The sequence below is a fragment of the Phacochoerus africanus genome, chromosome 11 (assembly GCF_016906955.1).
Source record: "Phacochoerus africanus isolate WHEZ1 chromosome 11, ROS_Pafr_v1, whole genome shotgun sequence".
Classification (NCBI taxonomy): Eukaryota; Metazoa; Chordata; class Mammalia; order Artiodactyla; family Suidae; genus Phacochoerus; species Phacochoerus africanus.
In genome coordinates this window covers 136,238,855-136,262,734 of record NC_062554.1, presented here as the reverse complement: position 1 = coordinate 136,262,734, position 23,880 = coordinate 136,238,855, and the positions used below count along the sequence as shown (strand labels likewise).

The 23,880-nt window shown below is 52.0% G+C and overlaps 1 protein-coding gene across 8 annotated transcripts in view; it reads left to right on the top strand.

Moving 5' to 3' along the window:
- Positions 1 to 23,880, top strand: part of COBL (cordon-bleu WH2 repeat protein) — a 204,903-nt gene that overhangs the window by 69,207 nt on the left and 111,816 nt on the right. For 5 of the 8 annotated variants that reach the window (XM_047754242.1, XM_047754248.1, XM_047754247.1 and 2 more), the window contains 5 exons: positions 6,264 to 6,467; positions 13,994 to 14,204; positions 17,156 to 17,384; positions 19,245 to 19,289; positions 23,731 to 23,828. In XM_047754242.1, coding sequence (XP_047610198.1) covers positions 6,264 to 6,467; positions 13,994 to 14,204; positions 17,156 to 17,384; positions 19,245 to 19,289; positions 23,731 to 23,828 — 787 coding nt within the window. The remainder of the gene's footprint in view (positions 1 to 6,263; positions 6,468 to 13,993; positions 14,205 to 17,155; positions 17,385 to 19,244; positions 19,290 to 23,730; positions 23,829 to 23,880) is intronic. The other 3 variants (XM_047754245.1, XM_047754250.1, XM_047754249.1) reach the window with 2 other exon arrangements.

The following is a 23,880-nucleotide window of genomic DNA, read 5'->3' as shown; positions in this document are numbered from 1 at the left end:
CTTCCTGCCTGGCGCCGCCTGGCACTTGGGCAGGGATTCTGCAGGCCTGTCGTTGGAGGAAGCTGGCGTCAGCATAACCAGCGGCTCCTGCGTCCACTGGTCCTGGACAGTAACCCAGAGAGCCGAGCACCCTGTGGACCCTGTGCAGGGAACCTGAGGGACATGGAGCCTTTCTCCTCTCCTCTTGGCGGGTCCTCCTGTCTGCTGGGGGCCGCCCTGGCCTGGGGGGCTGGGGTTGGATCCACCGCATGGACCCCGCCCTGGGATTTGCGCTCGCGGAGCCCAGGCAGCCCACGTCTTCTTGGCTCATCTGAGCAGATCTCTGCATCCCGCCCCACCTTGAAGGGCCGTGGGCATGAAAACCGGCTGGCAGCGTCCCACCGATGGGCTGATGTGGGAGCTGGCAGGCATGGCCCTGAAATGTACGCGGTCACGGTGCGCTGGTCTCAGGACAGGGCCATGGGGAGCTCTGATTTGCGGCCTCTGAGATGCCGGAGATGTTTCCCACGATGGCTTAAAGATTGATGAGCTCGGAGATGCCAGAAATGTTTTTGTTATGATTTGTTTTCATCTGCTGAGCCCTTTCTGCCAGGACGCTCCCAGCTCCTTTCCTGGAGGAGCAGAGGAAAGGCGAGTTGATTATTCAGGTCCTCATACCCTTTTCCCCACGAGCCTCTCAGGTCCTCAGACTTGGGCAGAAAGTGGCCTCGTTCTGCGGGGCCCTCCTAGACTCCCTGCAGCCCGGGCGCCCAGGCCCTGCACGGGCCTTGGGGAGGGGGAGAGGAGGGGTCAGCAGCGGGCCCTCCAGGTTGGAGGTGGGGGGCAGTTCATGCACCTGAGCAGCTTCTGCCCTTGAACTGGCTCACGGTCATACCCTTGAAAACACAAGCCCACCTGAAGTATTGTGGGCGCTCCTTGGATGGGAGGGGAACTCAAGGGGGGTTCAGTGGAGGGGCCTGGTAATTCTCCCCTCCCTCAAGGCCCTCTGCCCACCCGCGCCCCCTGGGCTCCCTCCCCTGAGGGCTGCTCTCTCACCTCCTCCCTCTCCCTAAGGGGTCGTCAGCCGCCCCCATCAGGTCCTGCACCCCCCATCAGGTCCACGTCCCCCAGGATGCTCAGCCACAGAAACTTCTCGCGGTGGGCGGGGGGCGGGGGGCATGAGAGGCAGAGGCCAAGGAGCCCCAGAGGAGGAGGGAGCTCAGACAGTAAGACTCCTAAGTGTGAGCTGGTCAAAGCGCTAGGATGAAAGTGTAATTGTGTGAGGACGCAGTGATTATGGTGACATCGCAATCAACATCGCAGGACATGAAATTTAACCTCTGAACCGTTGTGGAGGGCACAGCTCCCTGGTGTTAAGAGCATTGTCGACGGCCCGCAGTCCCTCCAGAGCGCTTTCCATCTGGAACCGCTCACCAAACTGCGATTCTGTTAAGCAAAATCTCTGTTACACCTGTTCCGCAAACTACCCGTCACCCGCCTCCCCAGCCCCTGGCAGCCGCCCTGCTGTTTTCTGTCTCGGTGACGCTGGCTGCCCCGCCCCTGTGCCTCACGTGGGTGGAATCGGTTGGTCTGTGTCCTTCCACAACCGGTTTATTCACTAAACAGGCAGCCCTCGAGGCCCGTCCCCTTTCAGCCTGTGTCAGAATCCCCTTCCTTTCTGAGCTGAATAATAGCCCACGATGTGTATTCGCCACAGCTCACCTCTTCATCTGTTGATAAGACTCTTTTTTTACATTTTTTAAATTATGGTTCATTTACAGTGTCGTGTCAATTTCTGCCGTACAGCATAGCCACCCAGACACACATACACACACACACACACACACACACACGTGTGTGTGTATATACATTCTTTTTCTCACACTATCTTCCAGCACAGTCTATCCCAAGAGACCCTACACAGTGCCCTGTGCCGTACAGCAGGACCTCATTGCCCATCCATTCTAAATGTCATAGTTTGCATCTACCAACCCCAGACTCCCCGGCCAACCCGGTCCTCCCCCTCCCCCTCGGCAACCACAAGTCTGTTTTCTGTGTCTGTGAGTCTGTTTCTGTCTCGTAGACAGGTTCATTTGTGCCCCATTTTAGATTCCACCTATAAGTGATATCCTATGATACTTGTCTTTGTCTGGCTTACTTCACTTGGTGTGAGAATCTCTCGTTGCACCTGTTGATAAACTGGAGTTGCTTCTACCTTTTGCCAGTCGTGAATAATGCTGCTCTGAACATGGGTGTAAAAATATCTTTTCAAGTCTTTGCTCTCAACTCCTTTGGATATATACCCAGAAGTGGAATTGCTGCATCATACGTTAATTCTGCTTTTAATTTTGTGAGACTCCTCTATACTGTTTCTGTTAGTGGCTGCCCCAGTCCCACCGGCAGGTTTGGGCCAGAACCAGGTTCACCCTGTCCCCACCAGTGCGCTCAGCCCATCACTCCTGAGACCACATGGTCACAGCACTCCCCAGGACCACAGAGGCGCCTGGTCGGAAAGCCAGGCTTTCAGGGCATCCTGAGAGATGCCTTCTGTCCCTCTGTCCAGTTGCTCCTTTCCCTCTGCCCACACTCACTCCGCTTGCACCAGGAGTGTCACCGTCATGTCAAACTCAACCCACACTTGACCCAGTGACAGCCAATTGGTGGGTGTCGCCAGGGACGTGTCCTCTGTTGGCCTTCATGGAGCCTCATGCTAGAGTCAAGTGACATCAGTGTCCTCCCACCCCAAGACCCTCAGTCTCCACCAAGGCATCTCTGTCCGGGCATCCACTCTCCCCTCGCCCTGGGGACCTGGAGCTGTTTCTGTGCCCCCAGCCTCCCTTCTCCAGCTGACATTTCCCCAGATGCCGCCCCCATTGTCTCACTTGTCCTCAGAGACCCCCCCAGGCTGTGGGATCATCCAGCCCCTTGTCAGGGTCCCCACTCGGGCCTTCTCCCAGCTGGGCCCCTCCTGCCCACAAATCGGACACGAAAACCCCCTCTGGTCCTGTCCTCTTTCTCGATGACCTTGAAAAAAATCATTTAGACACTCCCCAAATATTTGTGGGATACGTATTTATCGAGAACCCATCTGGGCACCATTCCCTCAGCTGCAAAATGAGAGCAACAGATTTTATCCCTTAGATGATGAGGCTCAAATGAGACCAAGCGTGTGTGGAAAAGCCACAGCACCTGCCGCCCTGTCTGGCCATACTGTCAGCCCGTAAATTCCGGTTTACGTCTTCATCAACGATGTGCGTTACGTATTTTTTTCCTCCCTCCCCCCCCCACACCTACTAAAACCTACCACCTGAGGACGGCTCAAGGCCTCCTCTGGAGGTGGACACCCCAGAGCCGCAGTCCGTGCAGCCTTCTTCCATTGTCATCGCGAGATTTGTTAAGGCTGCTCTGTTCCTTGTGGCCAAACTGTTTGTAATGTCACCACTGCCGGCATCATCAATAAGTGTGTTTAAGCACCTACAACTCTGAAGAGCAGTGTGCTGCTGAATGCAAGAGTCCAGACGCCCCTCCCGCTGCACCTGCCGCCTTCTGGGGCTGTGAAATACGTGGGCGGTCAGTCACAGCGGAGGTGGGACATCTGCGTCCGGCTCTCAGGCTGGTGGCTGGCATCAAGCAGCCTCCCCGGCTGTGGTCCCTGCTCACGTGGACACACACAGAGAGAGCTTCTGGGGGGGGGGGGTCCTTGAATCCATAGGCACCCAAGGCATCACCTTTGCCGTGAGCATTTTCCATGTGCACTCGTTATTCTGTAAAATAAAAACATACCAAGTTATTAACATGTATATTAACTGTATGTTTTTCTAGCAGTTACTTTCATCCAGTGATACAAAATCAGAGCTAAAACCACATGGCATTTTAATGGAGCCGCTTTCTAAAGAGATGTTGAGCTTGGTGGTATAACACACCAGCTCTCAGAGACTCGAGGTGGTTGGGTTCGTGGTGGGACATGAACACTTTTTAAGCTTCCCCGGTGCTTCTGCCTGCCAGGAGGGAGCCGAGCTCAGCCGTATGCGTGGAGGTCAGGAGCCCCTAGAAGATTCTCAGGAGACATGGTTTTGAGCTGTGTCTTCAAGGGCGCAGAGCCTCCAAGGCAGATGCTGAGGCAAAGGCAAGGGCCGTGGTTCGTGGGATTCGAGGATCAGAGGCCCGTGTCCTGCCACCAGCCAGGTGGGGGCGAGCGCAGAGGAGTCGGGACTGAGGCCGGTGGAGAGTCCTGCTTGTCAGGCCCCCCGTGCTGTGCTTTGAGCTGGGTGTCGTGACAGCTCAAAGGGGGACAGAGGCGTGATGGCCTTGAGTCAGGGGGTCTGGATGGATGCGCACAGCTGGATTTTGCTGTGAAGGTGTTCAGGGTCCAATCAGATCTTTCACTTTTATTTTTTTCAAAAAGAGCCAGAAATTCATTTTGTTAGCGTGAAGGGTCCCAGTTGTTTCGGTGTCAGCTACCTCACACAGGCAGTGTACACACTTATGCATGCGCCCAGTGCGTGTCCATGCAGTCCACAGGCAGCAGCCCTGCGGCCGTGTGGTCGGAGGTGCTGTGTGCAGAGTGAAGCGTGAGACGCACGGCCCTGTGGTCACACGTGTGCGGAGTGAGGCGTGAGACGCACGGCCCCGTGGCCGCACGTGTCTGCGGAGTGAGGCGTGAGATGCACGGCCCCGTGGCCGCACGTGTCGGCGGAGTGAGGCGTGAGATGCACGGCCCCGTGGCCGCACGTGTCGGCGGAGTGCAGGAGTCTCCGCAGCACTGGGCAGCAGGAGGCTGCGTTGCAGGAAGAGCCCGCTTGGTGCAGATGCTTTTGCGAAGAGGGTCTGGGTGGCGGCAGGCGGCAGGGGGAGGCAGCGGCAGGTGGAAACAGCACCCCCGGCTGACGCTGGCTAGTTGAGGACACGGTTTATTAGAGGAAGTCTCAGGGGAGGGCATCTCTTCTGCCCCCCTCCTCGCCTCTTGCCCCCGCTGCAGCGCTGGCTGCAGGAACCAGTCCATCAGTAGCTGCCTTCTTTTCCACTCAGTGTGTCCTGGAGCTTTTCACACCACCCGATGGCCACCCCCCTCCACAGTGCCCGTGTCTGTGGGTGCTGGTCTGACGGACTCACTGGCCAGTTCAGGACGTTTGACGTAGGCCCAGCACAGCCTCAGCACCGTCGACAGGGGACTGCAGGTCCTCAGCTGGCCCTGGACCCATCCTCGGCCAGCGGGGGCCTTTCTTTAATTGGCTGTGATTTGCAACCGACCCGATGACTCAGAAAGGACGGGTCTCAGCCAGTTCTGCTTCACCAGCCACTTCCCGGCGTGGAACACATTTTAGGCTGCTGTTTGCACAGACCCTTGTTTTCAAAACTCCGCCCTCCCCTTGTCTTAGTTGTCCCTTTTCTCTTAGTGTTGAAGAGCTCCCACATGTGGGTGCTTTGTACTGAAGTACAGTCAATGCACAATGTTGTGTTCGTTTCGGGCGTTTAGCAAAGCGACTCAATTGTGTGTGTGTGTGTGTGTGTGTGAATTCTTCAGATTCTTCCCCGTCACAGGCTATTACGAGACATTGTCCCCTGTGCTCTACAGTAGTTCCCTGTGGTGATTTGTTGATTTTTAAAAGTTCGTACAAGGAGCTCCCTTCGTGGCTGCGCAGAAATGAATCTGACTAGTATCCATGAGGACACAGGTTCAATCCCTGGGGTTAAGGATCCGGTGTTGCCTCGAGCTTTGGTGTAGATCACAGACACGGCTCAAATCTGGTGTCACTGTGGCTGCAGTGTAGGCCTGTGGCTGCAGCTCTGATTTGAGCCCTGGCCTGGGAACCTCCATATGCTACAAGGGCAGCCCTAAAAAGATTTTTAAAAAATTAATTAAAAAATTTTTTTAAATAAAATGAAAGCTCCTGCAGGATTCCCTTTGTGGTTTAGAGAGTTAAGGACTTGACGTTGTCACCGTGAGGATGAGGGTTTGATCCCTGGCTTTGCTCAGTGGATCCTAAGCTGAGGCTCTGGTGTTGCCACAGCTGCAGCACAGGTCACAGATGCGGCTCGGATGCAGTGTTGCTATCGCTGTGGGGCAGGCCGGCCGATGCAGCTCTGATTTGATCCCTAATCTGGGCACTTCCATATGCCACAGGTGTGGCCGTAAAAAGAAAAAAAATAAAACCTTAAAATGTGTTAAAACGTCCGAAATGAGCCCTCGTGAGGCTGGACGACTGGGGGACCGGCCTGAGAAGCTGCCGGGTGTGGGCAGGGGCGTTGTCACCTCTCTCAGTTCTTCTGTTGTCACTTTCAAGGAGGAAGATGAAGGCTCGCGCCCCCCCGCCCCCTGGAAAGCCCGCCACCCCGACCGCGCACAGCGGCCGGAGACCTCACCGCGACGCGTCGCCCGGGCCCCCGCAGAGCCTGCTCGCCGTGAAGGAGGCCCTGGGCGGCGGGGTGCTGGCCATCACCGTGGTGCTGCCCAGCGGGCTGGAGAAGAGGAGCGTGGTCAACGGCAGGTGGGCAGATCCACGGAGAACCCAGGGGTGGGTGAGACCGCGTGCCAGCCTGGGATGTCCCACCAGGCCTGCTGCCTGCTGGCCGCGCCGCCCTGGTCAGCCTCAGCCGGGGGGGGCACCGCTCGCTCCTGCCGCAGGTGGGCTCAGAAGGAAGGGGTCTGGGGGTCTCGGGCTCACAGGCAGCTCCGTGTGGATGGCCACCAGAGTCGGGGCGATAGTTTCTAATGTTTACGTTCGCTATTTCTCACAATGTATCATAATTATATTGTTTGATCAGTTTTATCCTGCTGTTCCTTACTCAATCTATAATATAAATATTTAACAAAATCATAGGAAACAATTTTAAACGCTTACACATTATATCGTAGAGAATATGATATGTGATCAATTGTAAAAACATTCAAGCATAAAAATATTTTTGCTTAATTCTGAGGCAGAAGTGAATGAGAGTCGTATTTCTAGGAAATCAAGGAAGATAAAAAATGAGATAAAATATTTAAATCTTCAAAACCGGAGAGTATGTTGAAAACAGATGATAATAGTGATAATAGTGCAAATCACGTCATTCTGGGGGTTTTTTTCTCATGGATACATTGAAAACAATGCTATAACCATATAATGTTAAAATACTGGTATTCTGAGTCTACCTGAAATTACATCCTTTGCAATGATTTAAATTTTAACATGAAAATTCCAGGTAATGATTTACTGGGCAAAGCAATACATTGGTTTTTAAAATTATTTTATGGCCAGGAGTTTCCGTCATGACTCAGTGGGTTAAGAATCCAACACAGTGTCCATGAGGACGCGGATTCAACCCCTGGCCTCGCTCAGTGGATTAAGGATCCAGTGTGGGCCAAGCTGCGGCGTAGGTCGCAAATGGGGCTCAGATCCCTGCGTGGCTGTGGCTGTGGTGCAGGCCAGCAGCTGCAGCTCAGATTCACCCCCTAGCCTGGGAACTTCCATATGCCGTGGGTGCGGCCCTAAAAACAAAACAAGACAAATAAAATAAAATAACTGTATGGGCTCCGTGAACAAGGATTTGAGGACCATTGCTCCAGGCCTCAGTATTTGCCTAGGATGGGCGCTGTGGAGTCATGGAATGCCACATCTTCAGCTGTATGAGACGATGCCAAACAGCTTTTCCCAAAGTGGTGCCACAGGAAACATCCAGCTGGCTCCTCCGTGGGGGCCTCCGTGCAGCAGCCCCCCCCCCCCCCCCAGCAGAAGGGCTCAAAGCCAGAAGTTGAGCCTGACATTGGATCCCTGCTAAGGCTTCCATGGAAGCCCGTAGCTCCTGTGGGAGGGATCACAGCAAAGACATTCAGGTTCCCGGAGTGTCTGTGTTTCCTTGTTTTACAGAGCGGTCTTCCTTCTAAGGATGCTTCTCCCACCTGAACTGAGAAACACGCCATGTTGTCATAGGTTTACAAGCTACTTCAATAGGTGCATGTAATTTTATCAGTGAATGTATTATGGTTCACTCACTATTCTTATATTTTTAGCTCAATGTCTACATTTTAAAAAAAACCCACTTCATTGAGGGGTGGATAACACATAAAAATGGTCATGTTTAACATACAACTTGAGTTTGTAAGTGTACGCTGGGAAACAATGACGTCTGTCCACTAGTCACCTGGTTTTTAAGAAGGTGGTCGTATGGGTCATGTCTTAAATAACATGAAAGTCTGCTTTTACCTTTGCGTGAGGAGGAGTTCCCATCGTGGTGCAGCAGAAACGAATCCGACTAGGAACCATGAGGTTACAGGTTTGATCCCTGCCCATGCTCAGTGGGTTAAGGATCCGGCATTGCCATGCGCTGTGGTGTAGGTTGCGGACACAGCTCGGATCTGGTGTTACTGTGGCTGTGGTGTAGGCTGGCGGCTACAGCTCCAATTAGACCCCTAGCCTGGGAACCTCCATATGCCACGGGTGCGGCCCTAAAAAAAAAAGCAAAAAGCAAAACTCACCCCCTACAGTTGCATGAGGAGAGGAGTTCCCTTGTAACCCAGCAAGTTGAGGATCCAGCATTGTCACTGCTGTGCCTCTGGTTGCTGCTGTGGCTCAGGCTCGATCCCAAGCCCGGGAACTTCCACACGTGGTGCGCACAGCCAAATAGGAAAAAACAAAGGCATGAGGAGAGAGAAAATGCCAGCTTGAAAATTAAAAATATTACTTTGAGAAACGTTTTCATACTGAACACATTCTTCCAAATGTATCTTTAAGGTTTTTTTTTTTTTTCTCCCAAAGGAGAAGCTAGCACTGTGCCAGTCTGTAAGGCAGCTATAGCTACAGCTGTAGAGATGAAGTATTAAAATACTTTACTCTTTTCTCAGTAGAAATACAAATCCCTCCCCCAGGGTTTCCTGCCTCAGCCTGTGGGCTCCCTCAGCGGCACGCCGTATGCTAACTTGCTGACACTGCAGCTTCTTGCTTTGGGAATTGGTTTTATATGTCCTGCGCTTTAATAATAGAAGAGCAGCCCAAAGTCACCCTCCTCGCCGTCGCTGAAACTGGATCTGCTCATCGTTCACCAACACGACTTCTCTCTCCCACTTACTAGAGAGCATCCCCAGCTTTTCTCAGGATACGCAAGTCGTTTATAATTTACAGTCAGCCCCTTAACTACGTGACTGCCAAACAGGGAAGATTCTTACAAAGAAAACACACTAGTACCTGGAGTCTGATGAGCCCACGCTCCGTATGACAGTGAGGTGCTTTCTCTCACGCTTTCTCTCTTAAGTTCACTATAGGTTTAGAAACATAGGTAAAATCCCCGTCTCTTCTTAGGGGGATGAGACATGGGGGCATGGGTCCTAGGACTTTGTTTATTTTTAAATGTATTTTATTAAAATATAGTTGATTTACAGTGTTGTATTCATTTCTGCTCTTCAGCAAAGGGACTCAGACATACGTGCATTTCTCACGTTCTTTTCCGCTGTGGTTCATCTCAGAAGAGACGGCTCATGGTTCGCTGTGCACAGTAGGACCTTGTCGTTTGTCCATCCCGTACATACTAGCTTGCACCTGCTGATCCCAAGCTCCCAACCCACCCCCACCTCCCCGGCAGCCGCAATCCTGTGCTCTATGCCCGTGAGTCTGTTTCTGTTTAGTACATCTGTGCCGCGTTTCAGATTCCACATTTAAGTGATACGACATTTGTCTCTGTCTGACCTCACTTAGGATGCAGGTCTCTAGGTCCATCCGTGTGGCTGCCAATGGCATTCTTTTGTCCTTCATGGCCGAGTGCTTGTTCGTTGTCTACATTCCACACCGTCCTCATCCCTTCATCTGTCGATGGACATTTACGTTGTGCCCACGTCGTGACTACTGTGAACCGTGCTGCTGTGAACACTGGGTCCACGTATCTTTTCAAATTAGAGTTTTGTCCAGATAGATGCCAGGAGTGGGATGGCAGGATCATGTGGTAGTTCTATTTTCAGTTTTTTAAGGAACCTCCACTCTGTCTTCCATAGGCTGCATCAGTGTACACTCCCAGCCACAGTGTAGGAGGGCTCCCTTTTCTCCACACCCTCTCTAGAGTTGGTTATTTTCGAACTTGGTAATGATGGCCCCTGACCGGTGTGAGGTGGTACGTCCTTGTGGTTTCGATTTACCTTTTTTTTCTGTAATGATTAGCGAGGTTAAGCATTTTTCATGTGCCTGTTGTTCATATAGATGCCTTCTTGGGAGAAATGTCTACTTAGGTTTTCCGCCCATTTTTTAACTGGGCTGTTTGGGGGTTTTGGGTTATTGGGTTGGAAGGACTGTTTGCATATCTTGGACGTTAAGCCCTTGCTGGGACCATCGTTTGCAAAGACCTTCTCCCAGCTCCGCAGGTTGTCTTTTCGTTTGGTTTATGGTTTCCTTTGCTGTACACAGGCTTGTGAGTTTGCTTAGGACCCATCTGTGTATTTTGCTTTGGTTTCTGTTGCCTCGAGAGACTGGGACTCTCTTAAGGAAGGGTGCAGCCGGCCCTGCCCAGGGCGCTGGAAGGAGGCCACTGATCCCATCACTCTAATTGGGGCCCTCCAGAAGCCGTGTCAGGCGTTCCGGCGTCAGGGCTGCATCATTCTGATGTGGTCAATTAACTCGCATCCAGTTGGCACACACGTCCAGTGGGCCCAGGACAGGGGAGAGCAAGCGTTTCCTTCACGAAAGCGAGGGCATCTCTCAACATTCGGTCCTGCGATTCTGCCTCTGTGGCGGCCACATCCCCTTTACAACAGCCAAGTTGACAGCTGTGCCTGGCCTTGCAGGTCCTACACCTCAAGACACAGCTCAGGGCTCTCCTGGCAGAGGTATGGCCCGCATGGCCCCTCTGGAGAGAGCTCACCTGTTCTGAGATGAAAGGGAAGGAGGGAGGGAGGGAGTCCAGCCCTGATCGCACCTCTGTCCCCTGCCCATCAAAGTGGTGGCCACGGCCCTCGCCGAGAAAGCAGGTGTGCGATTGGCCTGTAGCTTCAGCAAGCTCTCTAGGCCTGTGCGCTCCAAGCCCCGGGGGTGCGGGAGCTGCCCCCGCTCCAGCGCTGGTGCCTGAGGGGCGGAGCTGGAGAGGGCGGTTTGGATGCGGGGACACCTGCTGGAAGAAGACTGTCCTCTAAAGAACAGGCTCACTGTCAGGTGCGGTTTGGTTTGGTGTACATGTTCACTTTTTTATTGTATTTTAAAAGACCTTATTTTTCCGAGCAGTTTTAGGTTCACAGAGAAATTGAGAGAAAACCGTGGTCTTTCCCACCTACTCCTTGCCCTTCCCCCACCCCTCCCCCTCTGGGTGCTGCACCTGTTAGAACCGATGGGCCTACACACACCATCGCCCAGAGTCCGCGGCTTCCGTGACGGCTCCCTCTGGGTCTGCAGAGTCTAGGAGTTGGCACAAGTGCACAGTGACGTGTATGCATCATTAAAGTATCGTGCAAAGTGTTCTCACTGCCTTGCAAATCCTGCCGGGACATTCCTGGGGACACGGAGCCCACCCTGGTCCCCTTAGCTGGAAGTGAATCTCCCTGAATAGGTAACACATCTGATGATTCTGGTCTTAACTCACTCTTGCTAGAGAGTACCTCCCGAATGTTTCTGCCGTGTGAAAGCTTTGTTGGTGGGTTTGGGCAAAATCTAAGAGAAGCTAAAAAAAAAATCACTGTTGTCTGTGGATTGTCGTCAACAGCCACCAGTTACTACACTGGGTTTCTTCATGAGAATCTTTTTTTTCAAGTTTGTTTTTAATTAAAGTATAGCGATTTACAGCCTTGTGCCAATTTCTGCCGTACAGCATAGTGACCCGGTCAGCATATACACATCCTTTTCTCACGCTGTATCTTCCATCACAGTCTCTCCCAAGAGACTGGACAGAGTTCCCTGTGCGGTACAGCGGGACCCCATTGCTTATCCATTCTAAATGGCGAGTTTGTATCTACCAACCCCAAACGCCCAGCTCATCCCACTCCCTCCTACAAGGAAAGAACGTGGTTAAGGGGCTGACCATAGATTATAACCCGCTGCTTCTCCTGTGAAAGGAGAGCAGGTTCTTCACCGAAGCCACGATGCAGTAGCTACAGCACTGGTGTTATTTTGGATTTGGTGCTAAAAAAAACAGAGGGTTCCATTCGTAGCTTTGTGTTCTTTGTGGTTTATGTTCTATGATTAATTGTCATCTTTGAGAATTTATCATCTTGGTTTCCTCGGCGGTGGCAGTAGACTGTGGGTGGAGATGAGAGAGGGAGGTGAGAGCCTCCTAGGGGACCAGGGTCCCAACCCAGCCCCACCCCCTCAGGGGGACCAAGGGCTAGCAGGCCCCCCCCCCAGGCTCGGTGAGGGTGAGAGGGAACCATGTGACCTGCTGTGGCCAGCACAACCCTGGACCATGAGGGAGCAGAGTCACAAATGCTGCATTGTTGCTTCAGGATCCTTAGAAGTCTGTTTTCTATGCTGAGGCTCTTCCAGGGAGTTTCATGTCCTGGAGTCTTTGGTGAATGTCGCTTCCTGTTCTGATGCACTAAGCTCGTTGTTGAGATAATGACGACTTTCATCCCAGAGCTGAAGCATCATTCGCCTGCCGGTGCAACCCTTGTGAGGGGGGGCGCTGCCCTTTCAGAGGAGGGAGCCCTGAGCCACCCAGGATGTCCCGCATGATTCCAGTGTCCCCTGGTTAAGACATATGCTGTCACCTAATTTCCTCCTGGAGAGCGAGGGGAGTCAGATCGTCATGGAGATGGCTTCGAGGAGATGTGTATCAATTAGAGCATTACCGATTCTTTTCAGTGATTGAATCGGAGTCGGGGCACTTGGGAGCTTTGCTGGGCTTTCACTGGTCAGGGTCCGCGCCCGCCACTCACAGCCCTCGCGGTGAGTGAGGAATGGCCGGTGGCCGGTGGCTGGCACTTCTGTCTTTACAGATGCACCGTAAGGCCCAGATCTGCACACACCTGCACCCTGGACACCTAGCAAGCATCATTATGACTTGAAATGACTGCCGTGCTAGTTTCTGATTAAGAAATAGATGCGAGGAAAAGGCTTATGCTTTTGAGAGAGATTTACCCTCCACTGCTCAGGAAATGCGTAGGAAGAGAGAAGTCAGTGTTAAATATAAAAACATTCCACCAGGTGAAAATAAATGATGCAAATGGAATTGTCCATTCTTTGGGACAATCCAAATTGTTATTCCGCTCCCTTAATAAATAATTATCTGCAATGGGAGATGTTATAAAATTTTTTGACATTCAAATAAGGGAATTTTCCTCATTTCTTTTTCAAAAAGCAGACTCTTAGATGAAAAGAAAGCTGTTGTCTTCAACCTAAAATTTCAGTTTTTAGGAGGCCCCACCATGGTCCAGTGGGTTAAGAATCTGCCTGCAGAGGACTGCAGCAGGTCAGGTCTCTGCAAAGGTGCAGGTTCAATCCCTGGCCTGGCACAGTGGGTTAAAGGATCCAGTGTTGCCGCAGCTGCAGCTTGGATTCAACCCCTGGCCCAGGAACTTCCATAGGCCCCAAGTGTGTCCAAATAAATAAATAAAATGTGGGTTTTTAAAATATGCTATGTTGGGGTTCCCTGATGGCTCAGTGGGTTAAGGATCCAGCATTGTCACTGCTGTGGCTCAGGTCTCTGCCAGGGCGCAGGTTCAGTGCCTGGCCTGGGAACATCTTCATGCCACAGGCACAGCCAAAAATAGATAAACAAATAAAATACACTATATTCACGAAGGACTGAAAATTCCGTGCCTCGTACGCGTAAGTGAACATCGTCTGTGCTGATCTAGCAGGATTCGTGGGTTTCACTGGAATGTAACTGTTGCCCCAGCTCTCCCGGCTCCGATGGTCCATTCGGTGGTGGTGTTTGTTAGGAGTGAACTTGTGAAGATACTGCTGCACGGTCACGTGTGAGGAAGCCACTAGAGGCTCTTCTCCTTCTCTGAGAGCATAGCCAGTGTGCACCTTCGCCCGCTGGTCCAATCGTGCTGCCCACGCTCAGCTGGCAGAAGGGCGAGTGCGGACATCGCCCATGACCGTGGCTTGTTTCTCTCTTGCAGCCATGCCATGATGGACCTCCTGGTCGAACTCTGCCTTCAGAACCACCTGAATCCGTCCAACCACGCCCTGGAGGTCCGCTCTTCAGAAACCCAACAGCCTTTGAATTTTAAGCCAAACACTTTAGTTGGAACCTTGAATGTCCACACCGTGTTTCTGAAAGAAAAAGTTCCTGAAGCGAAAGTTAAGGCTGGCCCCCCGAAGATGCCTGAGGTCAGTAGCACGGGGACCCCTTTGTCACATGAGGACGTGTGCAGTTATCTGTGGCCAAAGATGCTGGTGGCGCGAGGCGCCGGAGGAACCCCTTATCTGAGTAACCCGTGCAAACAGCTCTGGCTGAGAGTCCCACTTCCGTACTGGGCAAAGTTAGGTACTGAAGTGAGTTCATTTCAGGAGACATAGGTCTACAGCATTGCATAAAGTTCGTTGTGCTGTATGGTCCCTTCAGGTACCAAAGAAGAGTTACTGGTCTTCAGCCATCCATCGGAACTCTCTGCAAAGACGGGAGCGGTCCAGAATTCTGCCCGGGGCAGGGCGAGAGCCACCGATCCCATGTAGCTACCGAGCAGGGCAATGCAGCGAGTGTGCTCGAAAAACTGGGCCTTTCATTTTCTTAATTCAAATTGAAATAACACACGTAGCCAGTGTCTACCCTCTTGGATGGGTTCCGAAGGTTCTGGTCGGGTCCTGGAGGCCTTCCTGCCCCTGGCAGCGGCGAGGGTGTGTAGAAGATTCGGACATCCTCCTGGAGAGAGGGAACAAAAGGGGCTTTTTTGAAAAACTGTCAGAAATAGTCATTGCAGTTGGAGAGCATTTTATGTGTAGATTTCAGGCTTTTGATTATTAAGTAAGTTAATTTCAGATGTGTATTGTACTTTTTAGGAAAGCTTTGCTCTGGATCTTTCTCTCCAATTGAAAGCAGTGCTTGTGTCCCCACTGTGGCTCAGCGGGTTCAGAGCCCCCCTAGCATCCATGAGGATGCGGGTTCTATCCCTAGCCTAGCTCAGTGGGTTAAGAATCCAGAATTGCCGCAAGCTGTGTGGCAGATGTGGCTCGGATCCGGTGTTGCTTTAGCTGCAGCTCCAATTCAGCCCCTAGCCTGGGAAATTCCATATGCTACAGGTGCAGCCCTAGAAAGAAAAAAAAAATCAAAGGCTATTTTATTCTTTCAGATAACTGGAATATCTGCTAAATTTCTCTGCTTTTAAAAATGGTTCATGTTCTCCAGGCTTGGGCAGTTAATCCCTTGTACTTGGGGCCAACTGTACCCTTGAGTTCTCCCTGGTTTTTCAAGTAAATCCATGTTCAAGGAAATGAAACCTTTTTTTAATATTCTGTGGCTTTTCTCGTCTTCCTGAGCCCCAGGGGCAGGTGAGCCCAGGGTTATACATGACTTCAGCTTGAGAAGCATGAAGAAGATCCATGGTTTCCTCTTTCCTGCTGAAGTTCATCAAACCCTGGCCCTCAGGCTGGAAGGGAGTGTGGGATGCATCTCGGTCAGTTTTTTATTCAGTGCACTCTGTGTCCACTCCCAGGATCTTAAAACCATATGGGTGATCAGCTAAGACCAAACAGAAGCTGGCTGCGTGAAACTTCAGCATACCACACTTTTGTCTTTGTTTTTAGGGCCACACGTGTGGCATTGGAAGTTCCCGGCCTAAGGGTCAAATCAGAGCCGCAGTTGCCAGCCTACACCACAGCCACGGCAACACTAGATCCCAGCTGCATCTGCGACCTATACTATAGGTTGTAGCAACACTGGATCCTTAACCCGCTGAGTGAGGCCAGGGATCGAACCTGCATCCTCATGGAGACAACATCAGGTCCTTAACCTGCTGAGCCAAATGGGAACTTCTGTTACACTTTTTGTACCTGTAGACATTTACAATCAGCTTTAGTCTAATTGATTTACTTTCTGATTATTTTATGCCTATTATTTATAGGTCTAATATAGTTTTCTAGCTTAAAATACATATGTGTGGTGTATTTCTATGAATCTATGTGTAGCATATACATACTCTATGTATTTCTATAGATGTGAATATATTCAGGTGACTATTTTGGCTTCTTAAACAAAATTTTGATGTTTTGTGGGGTTTTTTTCCTTTAAATTGGATTGTTCACGATAGTTTCACACTATTTTTCTTTAGAAAATGTTTTAAGCGCCTTGTGGTTAGTCTGTCCGGAATCCCTGAAAGACAGTCTATTCCTTAAGATCTTTCTTTCCTTTCCCCACATCGTTAGCCGGTTGTTCCTTAGCAGAGGAGATTCGAGCGGAGCCCCCCACTGGCTCCGTGGGTTAAGAAGGACATAGCTGTGAAGGAACCAGGCAGGATGAGCCAGAAGGAACACAGCTGCAGCCAAACGCGTTGTTGACCTAGCCGGCAGCTTCAGCTGAAGCATCGCTTTGGTAGCTGTTCTAAGTCGCCTTGAAGACAACCCGGGCAGCTGAAGGAGGGCAGGAAGTTCAGTGCTCTTAGGGGACCACTGTTGGTTTGGTCGGGAAGGATAACGAGAGGATGGCCAGGGGCAAGTCAGCCCGGCTCTGAGTCAGCAGTGCAGGTGGAAGACTTTGCAAATGCACAGAGAGCAGGTGGGCTTTACCCATAAAACAATCAAAAAGCCAAAACACACACACACACACATAAGTTCTCTGTATGTTTGAAACCTGCCATCATGTTTTTTAAAAGTACTCCATTTTTGTCAAAGTCATCCACTAAATGGAGTTAACTGATTCTCCAGGTCCGTGGATGTTTATGACTGGATTTTGGACAGCCCCCTCTAAAGCGACCTGTTCCACCATCACAGTTTTCTGGAGTTCCCTGATGGCCTAGCTTAGGGATCCGGTGTTGTCCCTGCTGTGGCTCTGGTCGCTGCTGTGGCGTGAGCTCCGTGGCCCACCCAGGAACTTCCACATTCCGGCAGCATGGCCAAACAAACAAAACAAAACAAAACAAAACAAAATAAAACAAAACAAAATCCCTAAAGTACACGCAGGGTCCCAGGCATTTATTTTTCCCTACTCAGTATGTCCTCTTCACCCACGACCCGCTGAATTTGGGAAGCAAGCCTGGCTCCACTCAGAGTCTGGCCCCGCTCCGCCCTGGCATAAACCCCGCTGTGGGAAGACGTGCTTACGGGGTCGTGCCCGCTGTGTTTTGCAGAAGACCGTGCGCCTGGTCGTCAACTACCTGCGCACGCAGAAGGCGGTGGTGCGCGTGAGCCCCGAGGTGCCTCTGCAGAACCTCCTGCCGCTCATCTGCGCCAAGTGCGACGTCAGCCCGGAGCACGTGGTGCTCCTCAGGGACAACGTGGCCGGCGAGGAGCTGGAGCTCTCCAAGTCCCTGAGCGAGCTGGGGATAAAGGAGCTCTACGCCTGGGACAACCAGCGAGGTGAGGCCCCCCTGCGTCCCCCGGGCCGCGGACGGCTGTGCGCGCATGCGCCGCCCAGCAGCCGGGCACGTGCCTGTGTCCCCGCATCTCGGATTCGTGCAAAGCAGCGCGGGCGGGGGCGCAGAACCCCGAACGGCAGAGGGCACGGCAGTGACTCCTCTTTCCCCCCGGTGGTCCGCACGGCCCCGACCCCCCCCTCTCCTGTGAGTGTCCACGAGATGCTTAAACGGGGGGAAAGTGCGAATACTGGGGCTCTCGCTCTGAAAGAACAGACACCGCCTGTGAACCGTATTGGCTTGGATTTCCTTTGCGGTTGCTATTAAACCCTCCCAAGTCTCGCACGTTGTTAGCAGTTGAAACCAGTGGCACAAGTGGCTCCTCCCCAAATGTGCTTTCTCCTCCCGTGAGTTTGGCACCCGCCTGAGGTCGCCCAGTTAGACCCCCTGGCTTGAGAGGCAGCTTGAGGCCCATGCTGGCACCAAGACCACGCTGTATAAGCGGTTGTCCCCAGGTGACCCAGGCTATTTCAACAACTGTCCGACCAAAAATAAATGTCAGTGTTGCTTACTTTAGGATTATTAAAATGGACCTCACCAAATTGTCCATTTTAATGAGGTCACTCGATATCTGTTGCCTTTTTATTTATTCCACAAATATTGACCAGGTTGGGCTTTTAAAAATATTAGTGTTCAAGTTTTCATATGTTTCTTCAGCTTAAAAAAATTCCCATTTAAAAAAACCCCTGCATATTCTTATTACCGTTTTGTGTGTATGAAATCGGTGATTTCAGAACCTGCCAGAAGTTCTGGACCCAGGTCTCACTGACGTTCTAGAAAAGGCTTCAGCTCAGTCACATATAAGAACATAGACCATTTATTCCCTAAAAAAAAAAAAACAAAATGTTCCCACATTTGAGAGTAGTGCACCTCACGTTTGACCCAATATCTTTTTAAAACATGGACAAGATTATTCTCAGCACCTGCTTCAGGGGCCCGGGTGTCGTGTGTGTCGGACTGGTTGTGGTGGCCCTGTTTAGATTTGGTTTCTGGGACTCTGGAAACAGAGCTTTCCTTTGGCAAGATAGGGAAAAAAGAGGGAAAGACAGGAAAGGAAAAACTGCCCCCATCTAAGCCTGTGAGGGGAAGAGACTCTGCAAGTATGTCTGTTACGTGCTAATCACTCACTGTATCTTGAAACGTTGTTGTGCAAACCTGTTACCCGGGAAAGCCCTGTAGCAGCGCTAACAGCATCTCTCCGTTAAGGGAAACTCTCCGGGGCCGGAGCTCCCTTTTCTGATCCCCCCCCAGCCCCCTCCTCGCTGCCTTGGGCACGCCCCCCCCCGGACCTGGCAGCCTCCCCCGCAAAGGAGGGACAACGCCTGGTGTGATGGGGACCCACTCTGCCGGGACCAGCATCCCTTCATTCGGCCCATAGTGCGCCGTGCGGGCTGTGACATCGCCGCCAAATGCCTCTGTCCCCTCCTCCTGACACTCAGACACTTGAGTGGAGACCATTTCTGTCCCCGATCCTGAGGAGCCCTCCACGGCCCCAGCTCACGCCCTGTCCCCTGCGCACAGGCGGGCCGGAGGCGCGGAAGGCAGAGGCCCCGGCGGCGGCGGCAGCGTGAGACGCAGCGGGCTTTGCTGCCACCTGCCGCCGGGACGGCGCCTAGCAGCCCGGCCCCTGCAGGCCTTGAGGGGATGCGGCCGACAACGCGGGCCTTCGCGTGCTGGGCCCCCCAGGGAACCGCCCCACCCCCGCCCCCCGCGACCCCTGGCACAAGTTGATGCAGGGCTGGAGGCTTTCTGCCACCGCGGGTCGAGAAGCCCGTCCTCACTCTCTGTCGCCTGCCTTTTCCAGTTCTTCTGACCAAAACGCAATCGGAGCCCTCCCTGAGCTGCCGAGGTACCGTGAGCCCCGCGCTGCCCCGCCAGGCTGCCCTCTGCATGGCTCTGGGCTGCGGCCATGCACGGAGTGACCTCAGGGCATGTGGGGTGGCACCTCCGGGGTGGGGGGATGTCTTGCCAGGCTGAAATGAGGTTGTGGCTTGATTCCCTGAACCCCTGGTTGGCTAAACCAGGAATGTCCCTTGTGTGAAGATTTGCTGTGTGGCCCTGATGGGTGAGAAAGGAAGCGGGTTGCTGTGGAAAACAGGGCCTTTATGAACATAGAACTTGAGGGCAGCGGGGAGGTGGTACATGCAGGAAAGGAGCCCTTTCCTTCCTGCTGCCTGCGCAACCCTGTCCTGACCTGCCCCCAGCTCTGTCCTGCCTGCTATAGGATTTGGGGCAGTGTGGATGGTGGTGAAATCTGACCTTTTATGTCATAAACAAGCATGTCAATGATCAGTCCAGATTTTGCTTTTATTTCTTATAAATTACATAATGCATACACATACACATATGCATGCACATATTTACATAAGTATGTATGTTCACACATATATATTGGGATTTATATAAACCTTTTGCACCACACACACACACACACACACTCTAAGGGGGTCCTTGAAATCACAATGAGTGTTTGTATTTTACAAAAATTTCTGTCCATGTTTGTTAAAGTGTTTAAGAATAGACTTTGTTTCTAGAAAAAAAAAAATGCAGGGGAGTAATCTCCAGAATATACAAACAGCTCATGCAGCTCAATATCCAAAAAACAAACAACTCAATCAAAAAATGGGCAGAAGACCTAGAGACATTTCTCCAAAGAAGACAGACAGCTGGCCAATAGGCACATGCAAAGATCCTCCATATTGCTAATTATTAGAGAAATGCAAGCCAAAACTACACTGAAGCATCACCTCACCCCCGTCAGAATGGCCAGCATCAAAAAGTCTGCAAATAAGAAATTCTGGAGAGGACGTGGAGAAAAGGGAACCCTCCTACACTGTTGGCGGGAATGGAGGTTCCCTTACAAAACTAAAAGCAGAGCTGTCATATGATGCAGCAGTCCCACTTCTGGGCATATAGCCAGAGAAAAAGCTGAATTCCAAAAGATAAATGCACCCTTATGTTCCTAGCAGCCCTGCTTACATTTGCCAAGACTTGGAAGCAACCTAACTGTCTATCACCAGACGAGTGGAAACGATGTGGGGTGTTTATACAATGAAAGATCACTCGGCCATCAAAAGAATGAGATCATGCCCTTTGCAGCAACACAGACGGACCTAGAGGATTTCATACGAAGTGCAGTCAGTCAGAGAGAGAAAGACAAATATCATAGGACTTCTTATGTGTAGGATCTTAAAAATGATACAAATGAGCTTATTTACAAAACAAACAGCCTCACAGACAGAGAAAACAAACTTGATTACCAACGGGGGCAACAGAGGGGGAGGGGTAAATTGGTTTGGGATGAACACGTATGCGCTACGGTCTACGAAGTAGAGAACCAACACGGTCCTACGTATGGCACAGAAAACTCTTCCCGATATCCCATTGTGGCCCATAACAGCAAGAGGATGAGAAAGTTTTACGTAGAGACATACGCATGTGTGTCCTCGTATAACGGAGCCACAGGGCTGTACACCTGAAACTAACACAACATTGTCAATTAACTAGACTTCGATAGGAAAAGAAGCACCATGGATACATAGTTGTTTTGAGTGGAAAAGTCAATATATATGATGGTTCTGAGTGATCTGACGTGGGGATACCGGCAGGCTGAGAGCAGCAGAGAAGGAGACTCATCACAGTGGTTCTTCTCTCACCGGGTGCCACGGCCCCATCTGCGGGCGACGGGCACTTGCAAACAGGCACAGCTCCGTGCGATGCAGACGCGGTTGCCCTCTTGCCTCGATGAGCTTGGTGACCATGTTCTTGTCCCCGGCGGCTTGTCTGTTTCCTCTTCTGGAAGCGTGGGCGTGGGATGAGCTGGTCCTCTGGGGCAGGTCCAGCATTCTCCATCCCTTTGCACCTCTCAGCTCCTCTGTGTCACCTCCCAAATCATTCTGATGCTTCCAGTCTGTGCTTAAGGATGAAGCACAACCTCTCCTACACTTTTATTCATATTTAAGTCTTAGTAAATGAGCAGAAATGAAAAAAAAGTAGACGCCACCCTCAATTTGTCATCTGTTTAGAACCGTGGAGTCCGGCTCCTGAGTCGTTTCTTGAGGCCTAGCTGTGCACCGGGCCGCTCGCTGCATGGAGTCTTGCCTGATGGAAACGCTCAGGAAGCCAAGGGTTCTTGCTCTGCTTTCCAGGCCATCCTTCCGGGCGCCTGGTGGTCCCAAACCTCACAGGAGGCCCCACCCAGAGTGGCCAAAGCCTCACCTCTGAGGTCAGGCCAGCTTGGAGCTGGACAGCGCAGCTGAGGCTTCTGAGTCAGCGCAGAGCGGCTCTGAGCCAGGGCTGCCCCGAGCCTGAGTCCTGGGGATGGTGACCAGCCAGCGCCCCTGTTCAGGGAGAGAAACAAGACCCTGGATCTCTGGCCCAGTCTCTCGGTTTGTGTGGTTTGGTGTAGCAGCCTGTGGCCAGAGATGTTGCTTCCTTGTTCACCGCCTCATCCCCCAGGCACCATCACATCCTGCACTTCCTACGTCCGTGTCACACGCAGTCAATTCTAGACCCATCGGAAGTACAGGACACTGCGAGTGTGTGCTGCTGCCCGTGGGCGGCTTCCCTTTGTGGTACCGTGCGCTGGACACAGGCTCTGGCCTGGCAGAGGGTTTGGATGGGATTCACCGCGAAGCCCGCCTGCCGCGTGTGTGGCGGGGTGCGTGCATATGCCTCGCCGCTACCGAGGGCCTCGGCTGGAGCCCCCGGGTGAAACGGGGAGGCCTCGCCCTCGGGGCTAAAGCTGGAGCCTTTGCCACTGATAGCACAGGAGCTGAGTTTGCTTCGCTGGGAGGACAGCAGCAGTGTAAGTACAGGTCCGAAGGCACCGACGCCCGCGTCCGCCTGCTCTGACTGGAACAGGAGACGCTCCCTGATGCCTTCCTGGCTCGGGTGGGTATGTTGGTGGAGGAGTTTGTGAAATCGCCATCCACTTTTGTCCACCAGCGGGTTGGCAGTCTGGCTCTCCAGCAGTGGGTAGTGGTGGGCAAAGCTATCTTTTGATCTTATAGCAACAGCTACAGCTTTTCTCCTCTGGCCCCATCTGTGCGCCTTGGAAGAGGAGAAAGGGATAAACTGAGGACAGAGGTCTGGAGTGGCCTCTGGGGTGTCAGCAGGATGGTAGCCAGTGGTTGTGGTGGCACTGAGGGTGCACCACGGTCATCTGAGTCGTCCCCAGGTCTGCCCCTACCACGGTGCCCCCGGGCCTTTGCTCCACCAGCTCTCAGGCTCTCAAGTGTGGTCCCCGCTGCTTAGGCATCCTGAGAGGGCGGCCTGGACCCACCCCCGAGTCTCCCAGTTAGGGCTCTGGGGGTGGGGGGGGGCAAGCTCCCAGGGATGCCATCCTGGAGACAGCAGACCTGGGCTGCGTGGTCAGCTGCCCGAGGGCGCCCATCCTAGCCTGATGGAGAAAACCCAGGAGGGCAAGCAGGCTGTGGATTTAGAACTCAAAAATAAAAACAATGAAAGGAAACAGGGGGCCCCCTGGAGAATGTGGTTGAGAAGGAAATCCCTCCGGTCAAGGCAGAGGAAGGAAAACCTGGGGACGCGGGTCCTGGAAGCGCCGACGTGCTTAGTTCTGGTCCCAGCTGGGAAACCACCACAGTCACGCCGCCCTCTGGAGGGAGTGGTTGCTTCAAGCAGGGAAGCCGTGGCTGAATTTTGTCTAGTTTGTGTTTGTTCCTGCCTCGTAATCCTTACAGCAGGAGTTTCACAGTCCTGGGCGCTGCGCCGTCAGCCTGGCGGCGACAGACCAGGTGTGGCTGCTGCGGGCGCCTGGCTCAGGGCTGGTCCAAGCCGAGACGGGCTGTCTTAAGGGCGCCGCATTTTCAAGGCTTAGTACGAAACCCAGGAACATCTCATGAATAATTTTATACGGATTGTGCGATGGAACGAAGATACTTTAGATACACTGGATTGAATACAACATATTATTAAAACAAATTTCACCTGGTTCTTTTTGACGCAGCCGCTAGAGAATGTAAACTCACACGTAGAGTCACTCTATTTTCCTGATGCTCGGTTCAGATCTAGAACTCTGGGATTTTTTAACCATACAGCAGATCGTAAGAACCTTTGGAAGAACCTTGAGTGATATCATGAACCCAGGGGGGAGGCTTTGCGGTGCCTCAACAGGCTTTGAGAGAAAGGGTTGCTGGGTTTACTGTCTCATAAGAACTAGAGTCAAGCCCCATAGGGTAGAGTAAGGAAACATTGGTTGAGATTTTTTTTTTAAAGATTGCCCATTTCAGATGCTGAAAAATAACTTACTCCTTTTTTTTTTTTTCCAGAAACTTTTAGAAAATCATCCCTTGACAATGATGAAACAGATAAAGAGAAGAAAAAATTTCTGGGATTTTTCAGAGTTAATAAAAGAAGCAACAGTAAGGTAAGTGATTAACTACGCACATGACTCTGCCTTCTGCACACACAGCTTCGTG